The sequence below is a fragment of the Acinonyx jubatus genome, chromosome D4 (assembly GCF_027475565.1).
Source record: "Acinonyx jubatus isolate Ajub_Pintada_27869175 chromosome D4, VMU_Ajub_asm_v1.0, whole genome shotgun sequence".
Lineage (NCBI taxonomy): Eukaryota > Metazoa > Chordata > Mammalia > Carnivora > Felidae > Acinonyx > Acinonyx jubatus.
This window is the reverse complement of record NC_069391.1, coordinates 31,377,259-31,398,199: the sequence shown is the minus strand read 5'-3', so window position 1 is coordinate 31,398,199 and position 20,941 is coordinate 31,377,259. Positions and strand designations below refer to the sequence as shown.

The 20,941-nt window shown below is 41.1% G+C and overlaps 1 protein-coding gene across 2 annotated transcripts in view; it reads left to right on the top strand.

Annotated features, from left to right (window-relative positions):
• Positions 1 to 2,270: 2,270 nt before the first annotated feature.
• Positions 2,271 to 20,941, top strand: part of TMEFF1 (transmembrane protein with EGF like and two follistatin like domains 1) — a 79,383-nt gene continuing 60,712 nt past the window's right edge. For both annotated transcript variants that reach the window (XM_027039550.2, XM_027039549.2), the window contains exon 1: positions 2,271 to 2,615. In XM_027039550.2, the coding sequence (XP_026895351.1) occupies positions 2,420 to 2,615 (196 nt within the window). In that variant the 5' untranslated portion in view covers positions 2,271 to 2,419. The remainder of the gene's footprint in view (positions 2,616 to 20,941) is intronic.

Genomic DNA, 20,941 nt, shown 5'->3' with positions numbered 1-20,941 from the left:
CCAGAAGCTGAATTTTCATTGTAACAATTGCTATGCCACTGCTAACAGTTCAGAGGTTTGAGGCAAGTCTTAACAAAATGTTAACAATATGAATTTATATAAAAAGTATGTTGAAAATACAATTTGAAAGAAAAGAGAGTTTTAAATTATAACAAAAATTTTCATTGAAAAAAAATTCAGACAAAACAGAAAAATATAAAAGACAAGGGCCACTCATAAGCCCAATAGTCACAGTTAATATATAGCTGTATATTCTTCTTTCTTATGGATATGCGCACACACACGTATATTTTAGAAATACAGGATTTTATTATACTCATCAGTAGCCTGCTGTTTTCCATGTCAGTAAACTATGATGTCAGTTAATCATCATAGTTAAAACTGCAAAATACTCCTGTGTACAAAGAGGCAGGATACTTTGTTTTCCAGATGGACATTTAGATTATATTTACTATTATAAAAAGCTCTGATGAACATCCATATGCACATTTTTGGGTGCTTGTACAATTATTTCTTTAAAAAAATGTTTATTTTGAGAGAGAGAACATGTGTGTGCGAGTGGGGGAGGGGCAGAGGGAGAGGAGAGAGAGAATTCCAAGCAGGGTTCACACTGTCAGTGCAGAGCCCCACTCGGGCTTGATGTCATGAACCATGAGATCATGACCTGAGTGGAAATCAAGAGTGGGGTGCTTAACCTACTGAGCCACCCAGGTGCCCCATGTACAATTATTTCTTTTGGATAAATTCCAATACACAGAATTCCTAGGTTTAAAGGGTACACATATTTTAAAGGTTTTTGATATATATAGTCTAATTGTCCTCCCCAAATGTATAAATTAATAGTGCTAGGTTTTGTCAATTCTTTTAACTATTGTTAATCATCTTCAGGAAAAAAATCTTGTGGTTTTAATCTGCCTTTCATTACTAGTGGGTTTAAATATCTTTTCATATATTTACTGTATTTTATGTGAATAAGACAAGTCAGCTCCTCTTCTCATTTTTCTGTTGTGTCAACTGTTTCTTCTTGATTTATGTTCTTTCTATTAAGTACATTGTCTCCTATTCACATTGAAAACATTTCCCCTGATGTGTTTTTGCTTGTGGTGGCTTGTCCCATACGCTAAAAATTTTGAGTCATATTTATCAGTTTTTCAGTGAGACTAAGAAATTTCTTCTTAGGGGAGAAGCAGCATAGTCTATGAAAAAAGTCAGAGACCTTCGAACAATTCACTCCATAATCTTACTACCTGAGGCTAAATCTCATCTATCATGATGTGATAGGGAGAGCACTGGATTGGGAGTCAGATCACTTTACCTCTCTGGGTCCCAACTTCCTCATCTGTGGAATGGGGATGAGAATGAAAACTCCCTTGTAGGGCTGTAAAAAAGAATTGGAGAGAATGCTCTGCTCGTAAAGGGCTTCGTCCAGGTCTTGAATATGGCAAATCTGCTCTCTACGTTGGCTATTATGAGTGGGAGAGGGCAAAACAGATTTTTAAATTCAGTTGGTGTCTGTGGGAAAGGGTGGGGGTGAGGAGCCTAGAAATTTAGCCCATCTCTAGGAACTGCAGAGTTGGGGGTCGGAACTTGGGTTCCAATTCGCGTCCTGGCCATTTCTTGGTTTGTGACCTTGGACAAGTCACCTTCACCTCCCTGTGGCTCAGTTGCTTCACCTAGAAAATAGATGTATAATAGACCACCTGCCCTTCTTTCCCAGCCTGGCTGCTGAGCGAAGGAAATGCTTCAAAACCACTTGCAAAGGGCGGCAAAAATGTCTGTCAGGGTAATGCCTACGGAGCATCCCCGCGCCAGCCAGCTCCCCGCGGCCGGGCGGAGGAGCGCCTACGACCCCCGCCCTCGGCGCTCCCGCCCCGCCGCAGGAACAATAGCTCCCCCGGAGGCGGCGCCGGCCGCGGGCGGGGGCGGAGCTACCGACGCGAGCGCTGGGGGTGTGCGCGGGGCGGGGTCGCAGCCACCCCTCCCGCCCGCGGCTCTGTCACGCGCCCCTCACCGGGCGGGCCGGGGTCTTTGTGACGCGGTGGCGACGGCCGCGGACACAAAGGGAAGGCGAGCGGCGAGTGAGGGGCTGGGTCTGCCCCCGCCCCGCGACCCCCGCCCGCCGCGCGCGCGCCCGTTCACGCCCCCAGCCTCGGTCTCCCCAACGCGGGCTCGCACCCTCGCGCGCACCCTCGCGCGCCCGCGACCCTCGCACGCGCCCGGACCCTCTGACTCCGTCCCGAGCGCGGCGGGCCGGGGCCTGGCGGGCGCTGCGGGTGGGACCGGGATGCTGAGGGGCTGCTCCCAGGCGCAGCGGCGCGGCTGCTAGGAGGTGCCGAGGCAGCGGCGGGGCTCCCGGTGCGCGGCTGGATGCCCCGGGCCTGCGGCTCCCTGCGCTTCCCGCCGTCCAGGGGCGCCAGTCATGGGCGCCGCGGCCGCTGAGGCGCCGCTCCGGCTGCCTGCCGCGCCCCCGCTCGCCTTCTGCTGCTACACGTCGGTGCTTCTGCTCTTCGCCTTCTCTCTGCCCGGGAGCCGCGCGTCCAACCAGCCCCCGGGTGGCGGCAGCGGCGGCGGCGGGGACTGTCCCGGCGGCAAAGGCAAGAGCATCAACTGCTCAGGTAGGAGCGGCCGGAGCCCGCCTCTGCGGCCCCTCCCTCCCTCCCTCCCTCCCTCGCCGCCGCTGCTGCCCTCCCCGTCCCGGCGGCCGCGCTGGGAAAGGCCCGGGCCCGGGCTTCCCGGAGAGTGTGGCCGGAGGGTGAGCGAGGGCGGAGGGCAGGGCGCGAGCGTGAGGCGCGGGCTCGGGGCCCGGCGTTGGGCATGGGGAGTGGCCGTGAGTGCGACCATGTGTGTCGAGTGTCTGGGAGAGAGCGGCCCGGCCCGGCGTGCTCTGAGGTGGTGGGGACGGGACCCGGCGAGGCGGGGGAAGCCGGCCGGGGTTCCTGGTGTGACTGTAGGTGTGCACGCGGGAGCGCGTGTCTGTGTTGCGAAGGCACAGGGTAGGCAACGAGCGTGTGTGTGTGTGTGTGTGTGTGTGAGAGAGAGAGAGAGACAGAGACAGAGACGGTGAAGGACTGGGGGTGCCGAGCCTGAGGGCCAGGGGAGTGACCATGTGCTTTGGAGGTTCTTAGGACACTGGGGAGTGGTCGTGTGGGTAAAGGTAACGGGTGTCCCAGAGGACGTGGTTTGTAGAAGTGACTGTGTGTGTGTGTGTGTGTGTGTGCGCGCGCGCGCGCGCGCGCGCGCGCATGTCCTTTGGGTTTAGAGGTGGGCTCTGGGGGCCAGGAGTGACGGCGGGTCTGTGGATGTGAGCAGGGAAAAGTCCTGGGGCCCAGGAAATGACCCTATGTTTTTATGCGTCTTGCGTGGGGCTCAGGGGTATACCCTGGGGTATGCATTGAGGAGAAAGGATGGGAGTCCCGGATTGAACCCCGTTAGTATCCTTCCAGAGGGAGGGAGCTAGGGAGTCATCCTGTGCAGGGTTTGGGTATTGAAAGAGGTAATTAGATCTCAGAAAGTGCCTCTGTGTGACCCTAGGTTTTTAAGGTGGTGTGGAAAGAGGGAACCGGCTCGGAGAGTATGGTCCTGTGCGAGTGTTTGTGTTCTGCTGGAGGGCCTGGAGATTGGCAGCTACGGGAGCAAGGGAGTGACCTCTCCCCTTCTCCAAGGCCGCCTGTCCCGACCCTCTCCCCCCTCCCCCCCCCCCCCCCCCCCCAGCTCTTGGAAACAAAGAGCTTGCTGGGGCTCTAATGGATAAGAATGGGGAGGAGGTATCTGAGCAGTAAAGTTCCTTCTTCCTTTCAAAAGGGGTCCCAGAGGAGCCCTGGGGCAAGGAGAAGCTTCCAGGTCTCATTTAGGAGTGGGTGGATCTTCCTGGAGCTGGGCTAGCAGATGGTAGTGGTCCTCAGCCATGCCTTTCTAACTTACCCTTTTATCAATTCTCAATTCTCCACTTGTCTTCTTTAAACCACGGGGGCGGAAGAGGAGGCGTGGTGGGGGTGGGGAAGGGGGAGGAGGGGAAAGGAGGAAGGACTTCAGGCCACCTGGGATCTTTTGGTCTGGCTGCCTGACAACCTTTGTACCTTTGGGCAATGGAAGGGGCATTGTTTCTGGGGGAGTGAGGAGGGAGTAAGAGGGCCTCAGCACAGATGCTGCCCTCCATGAAGAAAACCTTTGGCTTGCTGTTTAGATTTCAGGGTCTAAAATCTTTCAGTAATTTTCATAATGGTGTGTTTTCTGTTGGGGATGGGATTTTGAGCACAGTAAACAATGGCATGTCTGTTAAAAGCCTTTCCATCGTGTAATAACTTTAACTTTATTCTAATGTTAAGTGGGATATGGGATAATGTTTAATAAATAATCACGCATTCATGGTTAAGAATAAAAACCATTTGTATATTAGAGTGCCTTTTTGTAGTAAATATTTGTTATCAAACTTGTAAGTGATCACACCATGTCAAAATATTTCACTGGCTAATGTGCAGTGATTATTTGTTCTTGCTAAGCTAATTTGTCCTTAGCAAAATAGTGTGTTGACGGATGTTTTTGTGTATGTATGTTTTCTAACTCTTTAGTGCAAAGTACAACTTTTAAGAAAGGAAGCAGAGGACTGAAAACCCACATGGTGTAGGAAAAGGAGACAGATTTGGAGATCCTGACCCTTGCTAAGCAGCTGTGCTATTTGGAGCCAAGTTACTTAATTTTTAAAAATTTCCTCTTCTATTAAAAGACGGACTTGGATTTAATATCTAGCCTTCTTTCAAGGATTTATTGATATATCAATAAATTAGGCTTATCAAATGAAATGTTTTCTAATGCTAAGATGCATTTGAATGACTCTGGGTCTAAAGCTAGAGTTTTAACTAAGTGATATTTGTAGAGTCTTGTTATAACTATTTCTAGGATGAAAATCTGGGAGTGATTCATATGGAAAAAGATAATTTTTTTAAGGAGTATAGAAATCCAGTGTGGTTTTCTGCATCTATTAATGAATGAATGCATCTTGAGATTTTACATAGTTTTTTTTCCTAGTTGCTTTTGTTACCCAGGTATTTCCCCACATAAACCGAAGTTTAGTCCTTCATAGATTTGAGTTTCAAAATCTAAATGCTGGTCTTGACTCCCTGTTAATTTTCATTTTGAATTTTGGATCATTTCAGCCTACTCTGACCTTTTGGAGCCTGATTCTGTCAGGTTGTTTGTCTTTTGGGTCACTCAGCATCGTGGCCCTTGCACGTCTGAAGACCAGGTCTGTGCTTTATTAAGTTAATAGAAGATGTCTAGATCATGGGAAAAGATACCACTCTGCGATTTTTTACTCGAGACTTCCTTTCAAATGGGTTGATGTTGATACATTAATCAACCAGATGTTCAATCGGCTATGCACGCTCCTGGTAGGGTTGAACAGATTTTTGAACTTCTGCTGTTCAACATTTTCTCATTTTGTTCACTAACCTATTATTTAAAGATTCTGTCAGATCATCTTGTTAGAATCAGTTATGTATATGTATCATCCTCTGTTTTTCCCATTTTAGTGATCCTATCAAAAAGCAAATGTTGTATAGCCTGCCTTAATAAAGAGCCCATAGTGGCTTTTTACTTTTTATTGTGTTCAAAAACTTACCTACACATTCTAGACTTTTTCAGGGGATACATGGCAAGTTTACCCACTGATGTTTTCCTGGATCGGCATTTCTCTTTTTTTGAAAACTGAGAGTTTTCTTCGTTTCTGGTCTTCTGGCATCTTGTCATCTAAAAGTTTTTCAGTGTCATAGAGTGTAATTTGTTTATATCAGGATGCAAATTCTTTTGAACTAGCTCCATATTCTGTTACTGTCCTTTCTTCATTGCACTTACCTGAGATGTTAGCTTCCTTTTATCAGAGTTCTGCCCTTCCCAGTTTGAAGATCATGGTCCTTGATGAAGATTACCAAAGCAAAGAAGAAACTGAATGGGTCTGTATTTGTCCTTGTCATCTCTTGACTATTACAACATCTTCCCAAAGCAGTGGGCCTTTTATTTCTTCTTGTTCTAAACACACCTTTTTTTATTGTTCTCATGCCTTGAGTCTTCAATCATTCTGGACTTTATAATTGTTGCTTTGGTCTTCTATTTTTTTATTTGTACTTATTCTTTGAAAATTTAACTTAATCAGAAATTTCCCTGTTCATCCAAAGAGAAGAAAGTTGGGAAATACATGATTTATGTGAAGAAAGATGAATTTTGAACTTGAGAGACCAGGTGACCTTAGACATGGCATTCTTTTCTTATTTGCAACATGAAGATAATGATGGTTCTTTTTGACTCTAGGGTGTTTGAGAAGAACAGATGAGGCTAAATATGAGCATTGTTGTCTTAAGGAACGTGGTTAAAGGAGTGGAAAAACATACTGAGAGACCAATAAGTGGCATTTGGTGATAGATATAAGGTAGAGAATTTGGATTGGATTTAAAAAATGTCACAGAAGTTAGAAGTGGGTCCTCTGGATTGTGATATGGTGGTAAGGATGGTATGAATGGATGGTGTAAACTTCATATTAAGAGACATGTCTTGTTAGTGGCAATTCAGGATTTGGGGGCCAAAAAGTGAGTTTTTTCAATCTGTTTGGAATCTTCTAGATCTCTGGTATGTAATATGTGGGTATTTAATAATTTATTTATTGAACTTGATTGAATACCAGCTTAAGGTACTCTACTATGCTAGATGTTAAGGGAAATAAATGAGAGGCCATCCCTGCCTTCAGGGGCTTTATATTCTAACAGAGGTAGTTAGTTAGCCTCTTATAAATCTATGTGAAGAAATTTCTATTTAATACATCTGGGCTTTCTCTCCTACCCCAGTTAATAAGCTGTCTATTGAACACTGACAGCAATGGGATTTTTTAAAAGATATACAATTAAATATATTCACAAAGTTGTACAACCATCATGATTATCTAATGACAGAACATATTCATCACCTCAAAAAGAAAACCTTTACTCCATGTTCCTTTCTTTCCACAACCCCTGACGAATGCTAATCTACTCCGTCTCTATGGATTTGCCTGTTTTGGACATTGCATTTAAATGGAATTATATAATATATGGACTTTTGTGATTGTCTTCTTTCACTTAGGATAATATTTTCAAGGTTCATCCATGTTGTAGCATGCGTCAGAACTTCAGTGCTTTTTTTCTCTTTTTTTTACAAAATCTTTGAGTCTTTCATAGCATTTTATTTTTTTAATTTACATCGAAGTTAGTTAGCATATAGTGCAACAATTATTTCAGGAGTAGATTCCTTAATGCCCCTTACCCATTGAGCCCATTCCCTCCCTGACAACCCCTCCAGTAACCCTCTGTTTGTTCTCTATACTTAAGAGTCTTTTATGTTTCGTCCCCTTCTGTGTTTTTATATTATTTTTGCTTCCCTTCCCATGTGTTCATCTGTTTTGTATCTTAAAGTCCTCACATGAGTGAAGTCATATGATATTTGTCTTTTGGAACTTAAATGCTTTTTATGGTTGAGTAATATTCCATTGTATGGATACATACCACATTTTGTTTATCCATTCATCAGTTGAGGGACACTTGAGCTGTTACCACTTTTCATCAATTATGGACAATGCTGCTATGAACATTCATGTAGAAGTTTTTTGTGTGGACATATGTTTTCAATTCTCTTGAGTGTATACCTAGAAATAGAATTTCTGAATCACCTGATAACTCCATGTTTAACATTTTGAGGAACTCCCAACCTGTTTTCTAAAGCAGCTGTACCATTTTACATTTTCACCAGCAATGTGTGAATGTACCAGTTTGCCCATATCCTGGCCAACATTTGTTACTGTCTTTTTGATTATAGTCAACCTTGTGGGTGTGAAGTTGTATATCAACGTGGTTTTGATTTACATTTCCCTAACAACTAATGACGTTGATCACATTTTCATGTACTTATTGGCTATTTATATATCTTGTTTGGAGAAATGTCTATTCAGATACTTTGCCGGTCTTGATTTTAACTTTCTGGATTAGACATTCCCTTAGTAAACCATTCTAATCGATTCCCACAGCACACAGATGCTCAGGCTGGTAGATTAACTCTAGTTTGCCCATGTATCATTTATTTCTTTGCTTACCAAGAAAGAGTCAGTTGTGTTTGTTTTCAAATTTATTTATACCAGTGGTCCTTTGAGTATAAATTAATAAAAATTGCTCAGATTGGTGCAATATAAATGTAAAATGTTGTTTTTTATGAAATACTTCAGAAAGAGTTGATAAAGGTGAGAGGCTGAGAGAATTGCCTTTCAGTGAATTTGACTGTGGTCAAGACAACTGAAACAGATTGGGGAAATCTTACAAATCTCTGGAAGGATTCTGCTCCTACAAAATTTTGCAGGTATTTTTCAGTCTCCCTTTTACTTTAAAGGAAGGGAAAGTGGACATTGTAGATAGTAGAGTATGGGTGTGGCTTATCCAAGAAAGGAGGGAACAGCATTTTGTAGACCCAAAGGTTTTGGTGCTACATAGGAAAATGAATATATGTTTATATGTGTGAAGTTAAAAACAGTTAAAATGTTTAATTTTTAACAAAGTATGTCTTATTTTTAAATGATTTTCTCTTTTACAAGACTTTTGATTAATTGATCAGCAACCACTCATATATGTTTGAAAGGAGTTTTCACTGTACAAGTGTTCTAAGAAAGATAGTAGTACAGTGTTGAGGGCATGAATAATTCTGATTTGAAGGAATCAAAAAACAGTCTTCCCAAGTACATGGCACGCAGTTGGGCCCTATAGTCCCAAGCTGAGTAGAATGTCAGCTTGAAACACTAGGCACACTTTTGCCTGAGGCCTTTGCTGTTGATATTCTTTGCTTGGAAACTTCTTGTCCCAATTATTTATCCCCTCAGCTCCTTCAGGTTTTTAATGTCACTTTCAAAATGATGTGTTAAAATTGAATCTTTTTCCACCTTCCATCCCCTCTGCCCCTTTCCCACCTTAATCTTTCTTAAAGTTTTTTTCTTGTGCCAAAGCACCCTTTCCTGTGTGACTTAACTATACATGTTATTATCTGTCTGCTCTGTGTAGCTCCATGAGGGCAGGGGTTTTTCTTTGTTTTGTTCACTGCTATATTGACTGTACCTAGTTAAGGGCCCCTTATATATTTACTTGTAGAATGAATTAATAACTGAATAACACAAACTGAGGAAATCTGGGAAAGGTAGGTGTTCTAGGCCGTGGGAATGGTGATAGAAAAGATGGGGAAGCAAAGGGAATATTTTGAGATACTGAAGTGTGGGGATTAAGGCAGGAGATGAGTTGCACATTGCCACATTAGTGGAAGGCCTTGAAGGCTGAGCTGAAGGTTTGGCACTTGCCTTGAAGACAGAGGGAAACTCACAGGATTTGAGCGACATCGTGGTTTTACCTTATTTATTTTTTAAAGTTTATTTATTTATTTTGAGAGAGCGCGAGCACGTGTGAGTGGGGGAGGGGCTGAGAGAGAGGGGGAGAGAGAGAGAGAGAATCCATGCAGGCTTCAAGCTATCAGTGTAGAGCCCGACTCCGGGCTGGAACTCACAAACCTTAAGATCATGTCCTGAGCTGAAACCAAGAGTCTGAAGCTTAATCAACTGAACCACCGAGGTGCCCCTGGACTATTTGTTTTTATAAATATTCACCCACTTAAATGGGTGTAATTAAATGAAGTAATTATGATATTTGTGTTACCCTCCATCATCATCATATAGCCTTCTTTTTGGCTATTATGAATACTGTGAACATTCATATACAGATTTATGTGTGGACATATGTTTTCAGTTCTCTTGGGTTTATAACTAGGAGTAGAATTGCTGGGTCATTTGGTAAACCCTATGTTGAACATTTGAGGACCTGACAAATTGTTTTCCAAAGTGGCTGTGCCGTTTTACATTTTCTCCAGCAATGTGTGAGGGTTCCAGTTTCTCCATATCCTGCTCAACACTTGTTACTGTCTGTTTTTATTATACCCTACCATTTTCTTTTTAGTTCATTTCTTTAATCCCTCATTTCCCCTGTATATGTAGTTTCTTTAATGGAATTTTAAATTCTCAGTTTCTTTTAAGCTGGATTGGGAGATAATGTCAACCCATTTATCCTCTTCCTCCCCCTCCCCCTTTTTTTCCTTGTTGGAAACATTGTTTTAACAGAGCTATTTTCGTTATTCCTACAATTAGTTCCATTATTAGCTTCTCTCACGGGATAAATGAGGCATTTAGGAGTTGGCATACATTCTCTTCTCATGCACTTTGAAATTCTGTTTGAATCTTAAAATTCCCTCAGTATTTGCTTTTAGTTTATTAGATGCTTTACTGTTAATCCTTTGTTACTATTTGAATATATTTCTTTTTTACAGGTGTCATGTATTTTTCATGGCTCAGCTGTTTCATCATTTTTTGAAAAGTCATTTCAGGTTCTGAAGTTCTTAATACATTCTTCTGCCTTCAGAAACTTTGACAGGTATTATGTTTTCAACCATAGCTCCATTTCTTTTATTTTTGTGCAGATATTCTGAGTTTTCTTTTCCATGGTTAAAAAGAAAGAAAAACCCATCTTTTTTGTTGCTGTTGTTGTTACAAAGGCAGCATTTATTGGATGTTAAACACATGAGGAATATGGAAAGATATAAAGAAGAAATCTGTGATGATTGCCATTCTCCTGTATAATATTTTAATGTTTATACTGAAATTGTTTCATTTTATACGAGAAAAAATTTGAACTTTTCTCTCGATTTCCCCTATTTGCTTTGCCATTTTTATGTTAACCTGGAGATCTTGTTCACAGGTCGGATCACCTTTTCGAATTTTTAAGTTCAGTTTATTTTGCACGGTCAGCTTTCATCTAATACTGCTTTGCAAGTATTATCTAAATAGATATCTATCCATGTCTAAACTGCTGATATTTCTTTATCAGTTCGGTTTATAGCCTAAATGATACGTTTAGATTCCCCATTGTTCACAAGACACTTTAGTCTGTGTTTAGTGTCCTGTGTTTGGTTTTTCATACTTTTTTTCTTTGAAGTGGTTTAAGGTATTTTTTTAGGTGGTGCTATGTGTTTACCATTATTGTTCCCTTCTTCAAGTTCAGATCATAAGCATTTCCTAATTACAATTAGACCTAGTTGTGTGTGTGTGTTTTTTAATTTTGTAAATTATTTATTTATTTTTTAAATTGTTATCATTTCTTTTTAAAAAATATATTTATTTTTAATTTACTTTTGAAAGAGAGAGTGCAGGGATAGGGGGACAGAGGATCCAAAGCGGGCTCTGTGCTGACCACCCAATGCAGGGCTCAAACTCATGAACTCGTGAGATCATGATTTGAGCCGAAGTTGGACACTTAACCGACTGAGCCTCCCACGTGCCCCTGTGTGTGTGTGTGTGTGTGTGTGTGTGTGTGTGTGTGTTTTAATTCTTCACTATTTTACAACAGTTTTTTGAATTTTAAGGTTGTGATTGTGTCGTTTTAAAGTTTTGGTTCAGCGCTTGGGTATCTCAGTCTGTTGAGCATCTGACTCGTGATTTTGACTCAGGTCGTGATCCCAGGGTGATGCTGAGCGCGGAGCCTGCTTAAGATTCTTTCCCTCTGCCCCTCTCCCCCCCCACCCCCCCACACTCTCTTTCTCTAAAATAAAAGCTAAAAAAATGTTTAAAAAAAAAAAGTTTTGGTTTTGGTTGTTTCACCTAAAGAGGAAAAGTATCCTGTATAGTTTCCATTTCTCTTTTGTAAAGATCTCATTTACTCCTTGCAATCCAATGAGGGATTATTAATACCCATTTTTACTTAAGGGAACCGAGATTTGTGAGCGAGATTTATTTAGTGCTTGGCCAATATCATATAGTTACTTTATCAAATAATTGGAACTCCAAGTCTGGAACTCTTCTTAATGCAGCAGAGTTTTGTGAAGTCTTTTTTAAATGCACTTTTAAAATAATGTCAGATTCCCCAGTGCCAACTTTTAGCTTGTTTTATAGATTTTTGTCTTTGTGGGTGACTTCCCTGGATTCTGGCTACTGCCTATTCCACTTAGTGTTGTAGACACTAAGGAATAGTGGTTGAAAATTGAGCCAGAGGGGGATGTTGTTGTGTTTAGATTTATTTATTGATATTTATTGATAAAAAAACTTTGATGGAGGAAATGTGTTAATTGTACCTACAAAAATCTTAAAATACATACGTAAACATGTACATGTTGTAAAATCTAAATTGGATTATAGCTCTGTATAGTTTTACAACCTGCTTTTCTTCACTTCACAGTGGATCTTGGTCTTTGGATATCAGTGTATATGTTTCTAGTATCTACCTTAATGGCCACGTAGTATTTCATTAATAGTTTATTTAACTAATTTCCAACAGATGGATGCTTAGGCGGTTTTCTACTTTGCTGTTATAAAAAATGCTGCTGTTAACAATCACCTATGCATTCATTTTTGTATGTTTTTCTTCTATCCCTGTTATAATTTCCTAGAAATAGAATTGTTTAGTTAAAGGGTAAAGATTATTAAAACTTCATTGTTTATTGCCGCATTATTCTGTGAGAGGTTCTACCAATTCACACTTAAAAAAAATTTTTTTTTAATGTTTACCTTTGAGAGAGAGAGAGAGAGAGAGAGCGAGAGAGAGTGTGCACACAAGCAGGGCAGGGGGAGAGAGAGGGAGACACAGAATCTGTAGCAGGCTCCAGGCTCTGAGCTGTCAGCACAGAGCCCCACGCGGGCCTCGAACCCATGAACCGTGGGATCATGACCTGAGCCGAAGTCGGAGGCTTAACTGACTGAGCCACCCAGGTGCCCCAATTCAGTGGTTTTTAACATATTTAATATGTTGTGTAACCATCACTACTATCTACTCTGTAATTATAGAACATTTCCATCACCCCAAAAAGAATTTCCATGCCTATTAACAGTCAACCCCAACACCTCTCTGCCCCCATCCTCTGCAACCATGTAGAGACTTCGTGTCTGTATGGATTTACTTGTTCTGGACATTTCATATAAATGGAATCATACAACATGTGGCCCTATGTGCCTGGCTTTGTTCACTTAACATAATTTTTCAAGAGTCTTACATGCACATATTTGTTTTATCTGATTAATGTTTTTAAAGTTTATTTTGAGAGAGAGAGAGAGTGAGCGCTCAAGCACACATGAGTACGAGTTGGGGAGGGGCAGAGAGAAAGGAGACAGAGAATCCTAAGCAGGCTCCACGCTGTCGCTCCATGCTGTCAGCGCAGAGCCCGATGTGAGGCTCAAACTCACCAACAGTGAGATCATGACCTGAGCCGAGGTCAAGAGTGGGACGCTTAACCAACCGAGCCACCCAGATGCCCCTCTTTTGTCTGATTTAAAAAGTAATACAAGTTCATTCTGAAACTCAGACAATTCAGAAAAATACAGAATAAAGAAGAAAGTTCAAATTCCACCAAGTCATAACTGTGGCTTGTATTTACATGTATATACCTTTCAGATTTTTGTATATAGGCATTATAAATTAGTTTGTGACATACATTTAAAAAAGTCTGCCTTTAAGAAAAATTTACTGTGTTATGTCAGGAAATAGGGAGATTCTTCATCATTCTTTTTAATAACTACAATGTAATAGTTTTTAGATCCACAAGAGGGAAAACTCACACAAGTTTGCCAAGCTAGTCAGAAAAAGGAATAGGAGAGAGTATTGCAGTTTGGGATCTGTGGTTAGTACTGGGTAGGGCTGGGAAGACCCTGAGTATCTAATACCCAGCTTGAGATCTGGATTTTTTGTTCTTTCTGATCCTGCAATAGACAGTCCTTCCCATCATTGCCAGAAGCAGAGGCATTTAGAATTGAGGCAGCAGGGAATGATTTTAGGTGTTGGGTGGAGGATTGACACTTTCAAAGTGGTGCTTAACAAAGGGTAGTTTGGTGGCAGTAGTGTGTAGAACGGGATGAAAAATATCAGAGTCAATTAATTGGGTGGCATATGTAAAATTTTTTTTGTTAAATATAGCTTAGAGAAGTTTTAGTCATCTCTACCATTAGTGCTTTTTAATATTAATGTAAACTACTTTTGGATTTGTATCATGAAATACTAAGTTTATTTTCCCTCTTATATCTTTATCATAGGGGATAACTAATATAATATGGTTAATTTAATAAACAAGTTGAAGAGAGTTTAATTCCTGATTCATCTTATTTGCTTGGACAAAAGCCATCATTTACTAAACTTACTGTTTGATTTTTACCCTGAAATGTATTTTCAGTGATTTGTGTCATTAAAGGCGTTCCTTAGATTGGTCTGGAGAAAGAACGACAGAACATTTTTTGTTGTTTACCTACTTGTTCTAGGCATTGTTGCTTTTTAGTACATATCTATCATTATAATATCTAGGAAAGAGAAGGTGTTATTATTCTAAGAGGTGAAGAGCTAGCATGTGAACCTGGCCCTTGTTGACATATAAACTAGTGCTTTGTCCATTATATAGGCAACCTCTCTTTGGGGCTGTGTTTGGAATCACATTGAGTTTTTTCCCCTATTAAGTATAACCAATATAGAAACTTAAAAAGAAGGGAAAATAATCTATTGCTCAACTGGTATAAAGACAGTACCTTTACCATTTTGTTTTTCTGGCTGGGTTTTCCTATATGTGTTTTTTACACAATTATGGTCCACATGTTGTCTTCTGCTTTTTCACTTGACATTTATAAGCATATTTCCATAGTGCCACATAATATATGCAGCCTTTTAAATAGCTCTATAATATTCCATGGCTGTACCACACCACTTCCTGGTGTAGGGTGTTTTAAATATTTAAATATTTCAAATATTTCTGCTGTTTTCAGTGTGGATATTGTGGACTTTTGTCAGAGACTTTCTCATCAACAGTTGGATACAGGGTCAGGAACATGCCTGCCTTGTTTTGGGAGTGAAACCATCCAGCAGGATGTCTAGTCAGATTGGATTGGTGTGTTTTTCTAAAAAAAAAAAAAAGGGGGGGGGGAAGGTTTTCTCGAACACTGTTAACATATAGACATGTGTATAAACCCCTTGAAATGAGGTTATTCTTAAGAAGAACAAGGTAAAGAGTTTCAACATGTCCTGTAGGGAGTCAATAAGAAATTAACTGGAGATGAACTAAAGATTCCCACATGTTGATGAGTACTTTGCATTCATTATAGGACGTTCCCCCTGCAGTGCTCTGAGGACTGGCAGTGACAGGTGAGATGGCTTTAATAAGGTTGGGGAAAAGCAGGTTTGAAGACTTGAAGTGGTGTAAGTGAGATGAGAATACTCAGAGAAAAGAAGCAAGACAGGACACAGTGGGATGGCTAAGGGCAGGACGTTTTTATACATAGTAGGAATCCTCTTGTCCTGGTGCCTTAAGATTCTTGTAAGTTAGTTGGTTAATCAAGAAAGTCATTTAAGGGGCGCCTGGGTGGCCCAGTTGGTTAAGTGTCCGACTTCAGCTCAGGTCATGATCTCACAGTTCATGGGTTCGAGCCCTGTGTTGGGCTGTGTGCTGACAGCTCAGAGCCTGGAGCCTGCTTCAGATTCTGTGTCTCCCTCTCTCTCTGCCCCTCCCGTGCTCATGCTCATCCTCTGTCTCTCAATAATAAATCAAAGTTAAAAAAAAAAAAAGTCATTTAAGATGGGAGTCACAAAAATGATTTATAAATGTGTGGAGCATCTTATGTGAACCTAAAAATATACATACATTTATCACTTTTTAAATTTTAATTTTATTAATGTTTTATTTATTTTTGAGAGAGTGTATGCAGCAGGGGAGGGGCCAAGGGAGAGTGGGATAAGAGGATCTGAAGCGGGCTTTGCATTGACAGCATAGAGCTGGATGCGGGGCTTGAATCCACGAATCATGATATCATGACCTGAGCCAAAGTTGGACGCTAAACTGACTGAGCCACCCGGTGTCCCTGGAGGCAATATATTTAGGTCCCTCTATTGAAATGAAAAATAGCCATGGTCAATGAGAAAGAATGAAATCTGGCCATTTGCAGCAGCGTGGATGGAACTGGAGGGTATTCAGCTAAGTGAAATAAGTCAGGCAGAGAAAGACAGATAACCATATGTTTTCACTCATATGTAGATCCTGAGAAATATAACAGAAGACTATGGGGGAGGGGAAGGGGAAAAAAGTTACAGAGAGGGAGGGAGGCAAACCATAAGAGACTGTTAAGTACTGAGAACAAACTGAGGGTTGGTGGGAGTGGGGGAGAGTGGAAAGTGGGTGATGGGCACTGAGGAGGGCACTTGTTGGGATGAGCACTGAATGTTGTATGGAAACCAATTTGACAATATATTTAATATAAAAAAAAATACCCATGGTAATGTGCAGAGGTCTTGGAGATTGCTGCTTATTTGACTTAATTTTCTTTATAGTGAAGAGAATGAAACATAAAGCCTTTAATCAAGGCTTTGGTCATCTTTGATAGTGGTTCTCAGTGGATGGTAATTTTCTCCCCAGTGGACATTTGATAATGTCTGAAGACATTTTTGGTTGTTACAGCTGGGATAGTCCTGCTGGTATCTAGTGGGTAGAGGGCAGAAATGTTGCTAAACATCCTCCAGTAAACAGGATAGCCCCATGCATCAAAGAATTATCTTCCCCAAGATGTCAGTAGTGCTGAGGTTGAGAAGCCCTGAATTCTATTGTAACATCTTGCAAGGTTTGTTCACTTTTGGCTCTCCATTGGTGTTAGCTATCTTATAAGATTCCCTTCTGTTTAATGGAGTGGTGGTAGAAAAATCCTATCATTCTGGAGGGCTAAGGGGGTCCATTTTTTTAATTAAAAATTTTTTTTTTACATTTATTTATTTTTGAGAGACAGAGAGAGTTAGAGCATGAGCAGGGGAGGGGCAGAGAGAGGGGGAGACACAGAATCTGAAACAGGCTCCAGGCTCTGAGCTGTCAGCACTGAGCCTGACAGGGAGCCCACGAGCTGTGAGATCATGACCTGAGCTGAAGTTGGATGCTCAACCAACTGAGCTACCCAGGTGCCCTCTAAGGGGTCCATTTTGAACTGTAACCTGAACCTAGTTAGCGCTGCCAAAAGTTGGGGATTTTGGCTGCTCAGGTTCAGAGTGAGTAGGGTTCCTTTCTCTAGTGTTTATGGTTTCCCAGCTTTGAGATATTAATGAAAATTGAGACAGACTTTTTGTTTCTTTCTTTGCTTTTCTGAGAGAAGTTTTACATTTAGAGAATTGTGTGATGGGCACATTTGCAACCAGAGCAAAATATTTTTGTTTTGAGCCACTTTTCTGAGTGCTTCTTTGTGTAAAATATTTCTGTTTGGAGAATTGACTTTTGAGGGCCTTAGTAATGGCTCATCTATTTTGCTGAATTTCCATTTTGGGTTCAGGAAGGCAGCTATGTATGTAATCATCATCATCGACAGGTAGAGTGCCCTCTTGATGCCTGGTATTGTACAGAATACTTGAAAAGAAGTAACATTCAGAAGATGATCCCAAAATAGAATTCCTTCTGTACTGAGTTTGAGCTAAGGCATTGGTTCTCAAATTTGTGATAGAAATTGGAATAGCAGGAAGTCATGTTCATGATAAATTAATTTTATCATGTGGACTGGAATGTACCACCAAATTATTTAAGGTTTTGGCTTAGAAATATCTATCTTAATTAAATTTATATGCAGTCATTATGTCAGGATTATGTTTTACTACATGTATCAGTGACCTGACCAATGGTGGCTTAAATGATAAAGGCTTTATTTATTTATGTGTTTATTTCCTATGACAGTAAGTCTGGATGGGTGAAATCCAGGGGAGGTGTGGTGATTTTATAATTCTCTCTTTCCACACTCTTGCTCCTGTCCTTCTGGTCTACCATCTTTAGCTTGTAGCTTTCATCATCATATATGTAAGATGGCTGCTACAATCTTAGGCAAGGGTTTTACTCTCCAGGCAGGACAAAGAATGGAAGAATGAAGGAGGAAGGGACAGTGCTTACATATGGAACTATGGTACATTGCAAGGGGGTCTGGGATATACAGATTATTTAGCTGAGCATCTTGCTTCCTTGAACAAAGTTGGGGTTCTTTTACAAAGTAAGAGTAGATCCAGGGTAGGTAATTAGCTGTGATTGCCACAATAACAAAACAACTTAAAATGTACATTCATGAGCTTGTGTTCTCATAAAACACTGTTGGAGTTTTGTTTATTAATATTCTTTATTTATTTGAGGAACATTGGTTTTGTTGACAACTATCAAGGAAGTAATCTCAGATATTGAAGGTTTAAGAAATATGTGAAAAACTTTTAAAATGAGAAAATTCTTTCCATTGACTTTTTTCCCCTTGCAAATGAGAAAATGAAACTCTTACTTGATTTTAATGTACATTAAATGTATATTTAAGGTACAGTGTAATCTAAGAGAGCAGTTTTCATAAGGACCATGGTTTGGGAACCGCTGGTATTCATATTTATCTGTACGGTTTATTTATTTGTGTCTCTACTTTCACTTATATTGTTTTCCTAGATAAGAACATTCTCTTTCAGTATTGTATGGTGTGGGCAATTAAAACATTATTTATTAAAAAATTTTTTTTTAAATGTTTATTTTTGAGATGGAGAGAGACACACACAGAGTGCAAGTGGGGGAAGGGCAGAGAGAGAGAGAGGGAGACACAGAATCCGCAGGAGGCTCCAGGCTCCGAGCTGTCAGCACAGAGCCTGACATGGGGCTCAAACTCACAAACTGCAAGATCATGACCTGAGCCTAAGTCGGATGCTCAAATTGACTGAGTCACCTAGGCGCCCCGAAAACATTCTTTATTTTTAAATGTTGTTTCTAAATTCTGTGTAATGATCCTGTATTGTTTTTTTTTTTAAGTTTATTTATCTTGAGAGAGAGAGAGAGTGCAGACACTAGTGGGGGAGGGACAGAAAGAAGGGGGGGGGAGAGAGAGAGAGAGAGAGAGAGAGAGAGAGAGAGAGAAAGAAAGAAAGAAAGAAAGAAAGAAAGAAAGAAAGAAAGAAAGAGAGAATATCCCAAGCAGGCTCTGCACTGTCAGCACAGAGCCCAATGCGGGGCTCAAACTCATGAACCACAAGCTCATGACCTGAACTGAAATCAGATGCTTAACTGACTGAGCCATGAGCCACGCAGGTACCCCTGTTTTGTTTTTTTTTTTTAATTTTTTTTTTAACGTTTATTTATTTTTGAGACAGAGAGAGACAGAGCATGAATGGGGGAGGGTCAGAGAGAAAGGGAGACACAGAACCTGAAACAGGCTCCAGGCTCTGAGTAGTCAGCACAGAGCCCGATGCGGGGCTTGAACTCACGGACCGCGAGATCGTGACCTGAGCCGAAGTCGGACGCCTAACCGACTGAGCCACCCAGGCGCCCCTAAATCCTGTGTTTTATAATCAGCAAAAAAGTCTTACTAATTTTTCAAAGTCAGTGCAAGTCTTGACATCTTTGACCCTGCATCCTCTGCCTCAAATCCATTTTTATCCACTTCTTTTTGTAGAAGTTTATTTTTTATATTTTTATTTAAGTGATCTCTATACCCCATGTGAAGCTTGAACTCAAAACCCCGATATCAAGAGTTAGATGCTCTTCTGACTGAGCCAGTCAGGCGGCCCTTTATCTCCTACTTCTTGAAACTCCTAGAGCAATTATAGCCTGTACAACAGCATTTTCTCCTTATAGACTATATTGAACGCATTAGTAATTGTTCCATATGTTAGCAAGATCACAGGCTCCCTGTTAATATTTTTCTGTGTGCCCCAATTTCTTAGCATAGTAATAGATATATAGTAGATACTTGTTTCCTGGATCAACTAAATAATCACATTTAACGCATTAATACACACAAAAATATCATGAATTTAATAACAGGGTAGGCATAAAATGAAACATGACTAATAGCCAGTGTAATCAGAATTTCATGACTTTTGCCCTCACCTATTAATGTAGAACCTCTAGCTTCCCCAGATTGCTCTCCCTCCAGGTTTATTCTTGGAATCACCAAAGGGTGTTTCATGTGGGCTCACTAATGTATTCTGGCCACTGCCACATGGCACATCTTTTTCCTCCTGCCATGTTTGCTGCCCCTAGATATCAGAGGTGTATCTCTACGCCTGATTATCTCCTTGGCTTTGTGCCATTCTGCCAGGTGTGGTGCTGATGCTGGGGCTTTTGAGGTGTCCCAGCCTTTTTTCTCTCCCGCTATTCTGTCTTGTTGTGTGGACATCAAAGCAGAACTCTTTATACCTTGTTGTTTCAGAGCTTTTAGCGAAAGCTGCTATTTAGTTTCTCACTGTAGCTCCTCTGTTATGTTGAGTTCTTGGGGCTGGGCTGGGGGAGTAGTCCAAGTGATAGACACCATCTTGTGCACAGGACCACTCCTCCTGTTCAAGCTATGTTTATTGAACCAAGCTTTTCTGCCTGTCTTTAGTAAAGATGATTATTGTCCTAAAATGTTTCTTAGTCCTTCATGCAAATAGATGCTTTGAAAAAAATTTTTTTTAATTTTTTTTAATTTTTTTAATTTTTTTAATGTTTATTTTTTTTGAGAGAAAGAGACAGAGCATGAGAGGGGGAGGAGCAGAAAGAGAGGAAGACACAGAATCTGAAGCAGGCTCCAGGCTCCAGCTGTCTGCACAGAGCTCCAAACTCACTAACTGTGAGAGCATGACCTGAGTCGAAGTCGGGCACTAAACCGACTGAGCCACCCAGGTGCTCAAACAAATATATGCTTTGAACAATCCTCAGTCTCCAGAGATGTGTGAATCTTAGTATCAGGGATTATTTAGGTTCTAGATTTCAAGGCCATTGTATAATTTTATTTATTTATTTGTGGGGTGGGTGGGGAGAGGGGCAGAGTAAAAGAGAAAGAGAATCTCACGCAGGCTCCATGCTCAGTGTAGAACCTGGTGCGGGGCTGGATCCCACAACCCTGGGATCATGACCTGAG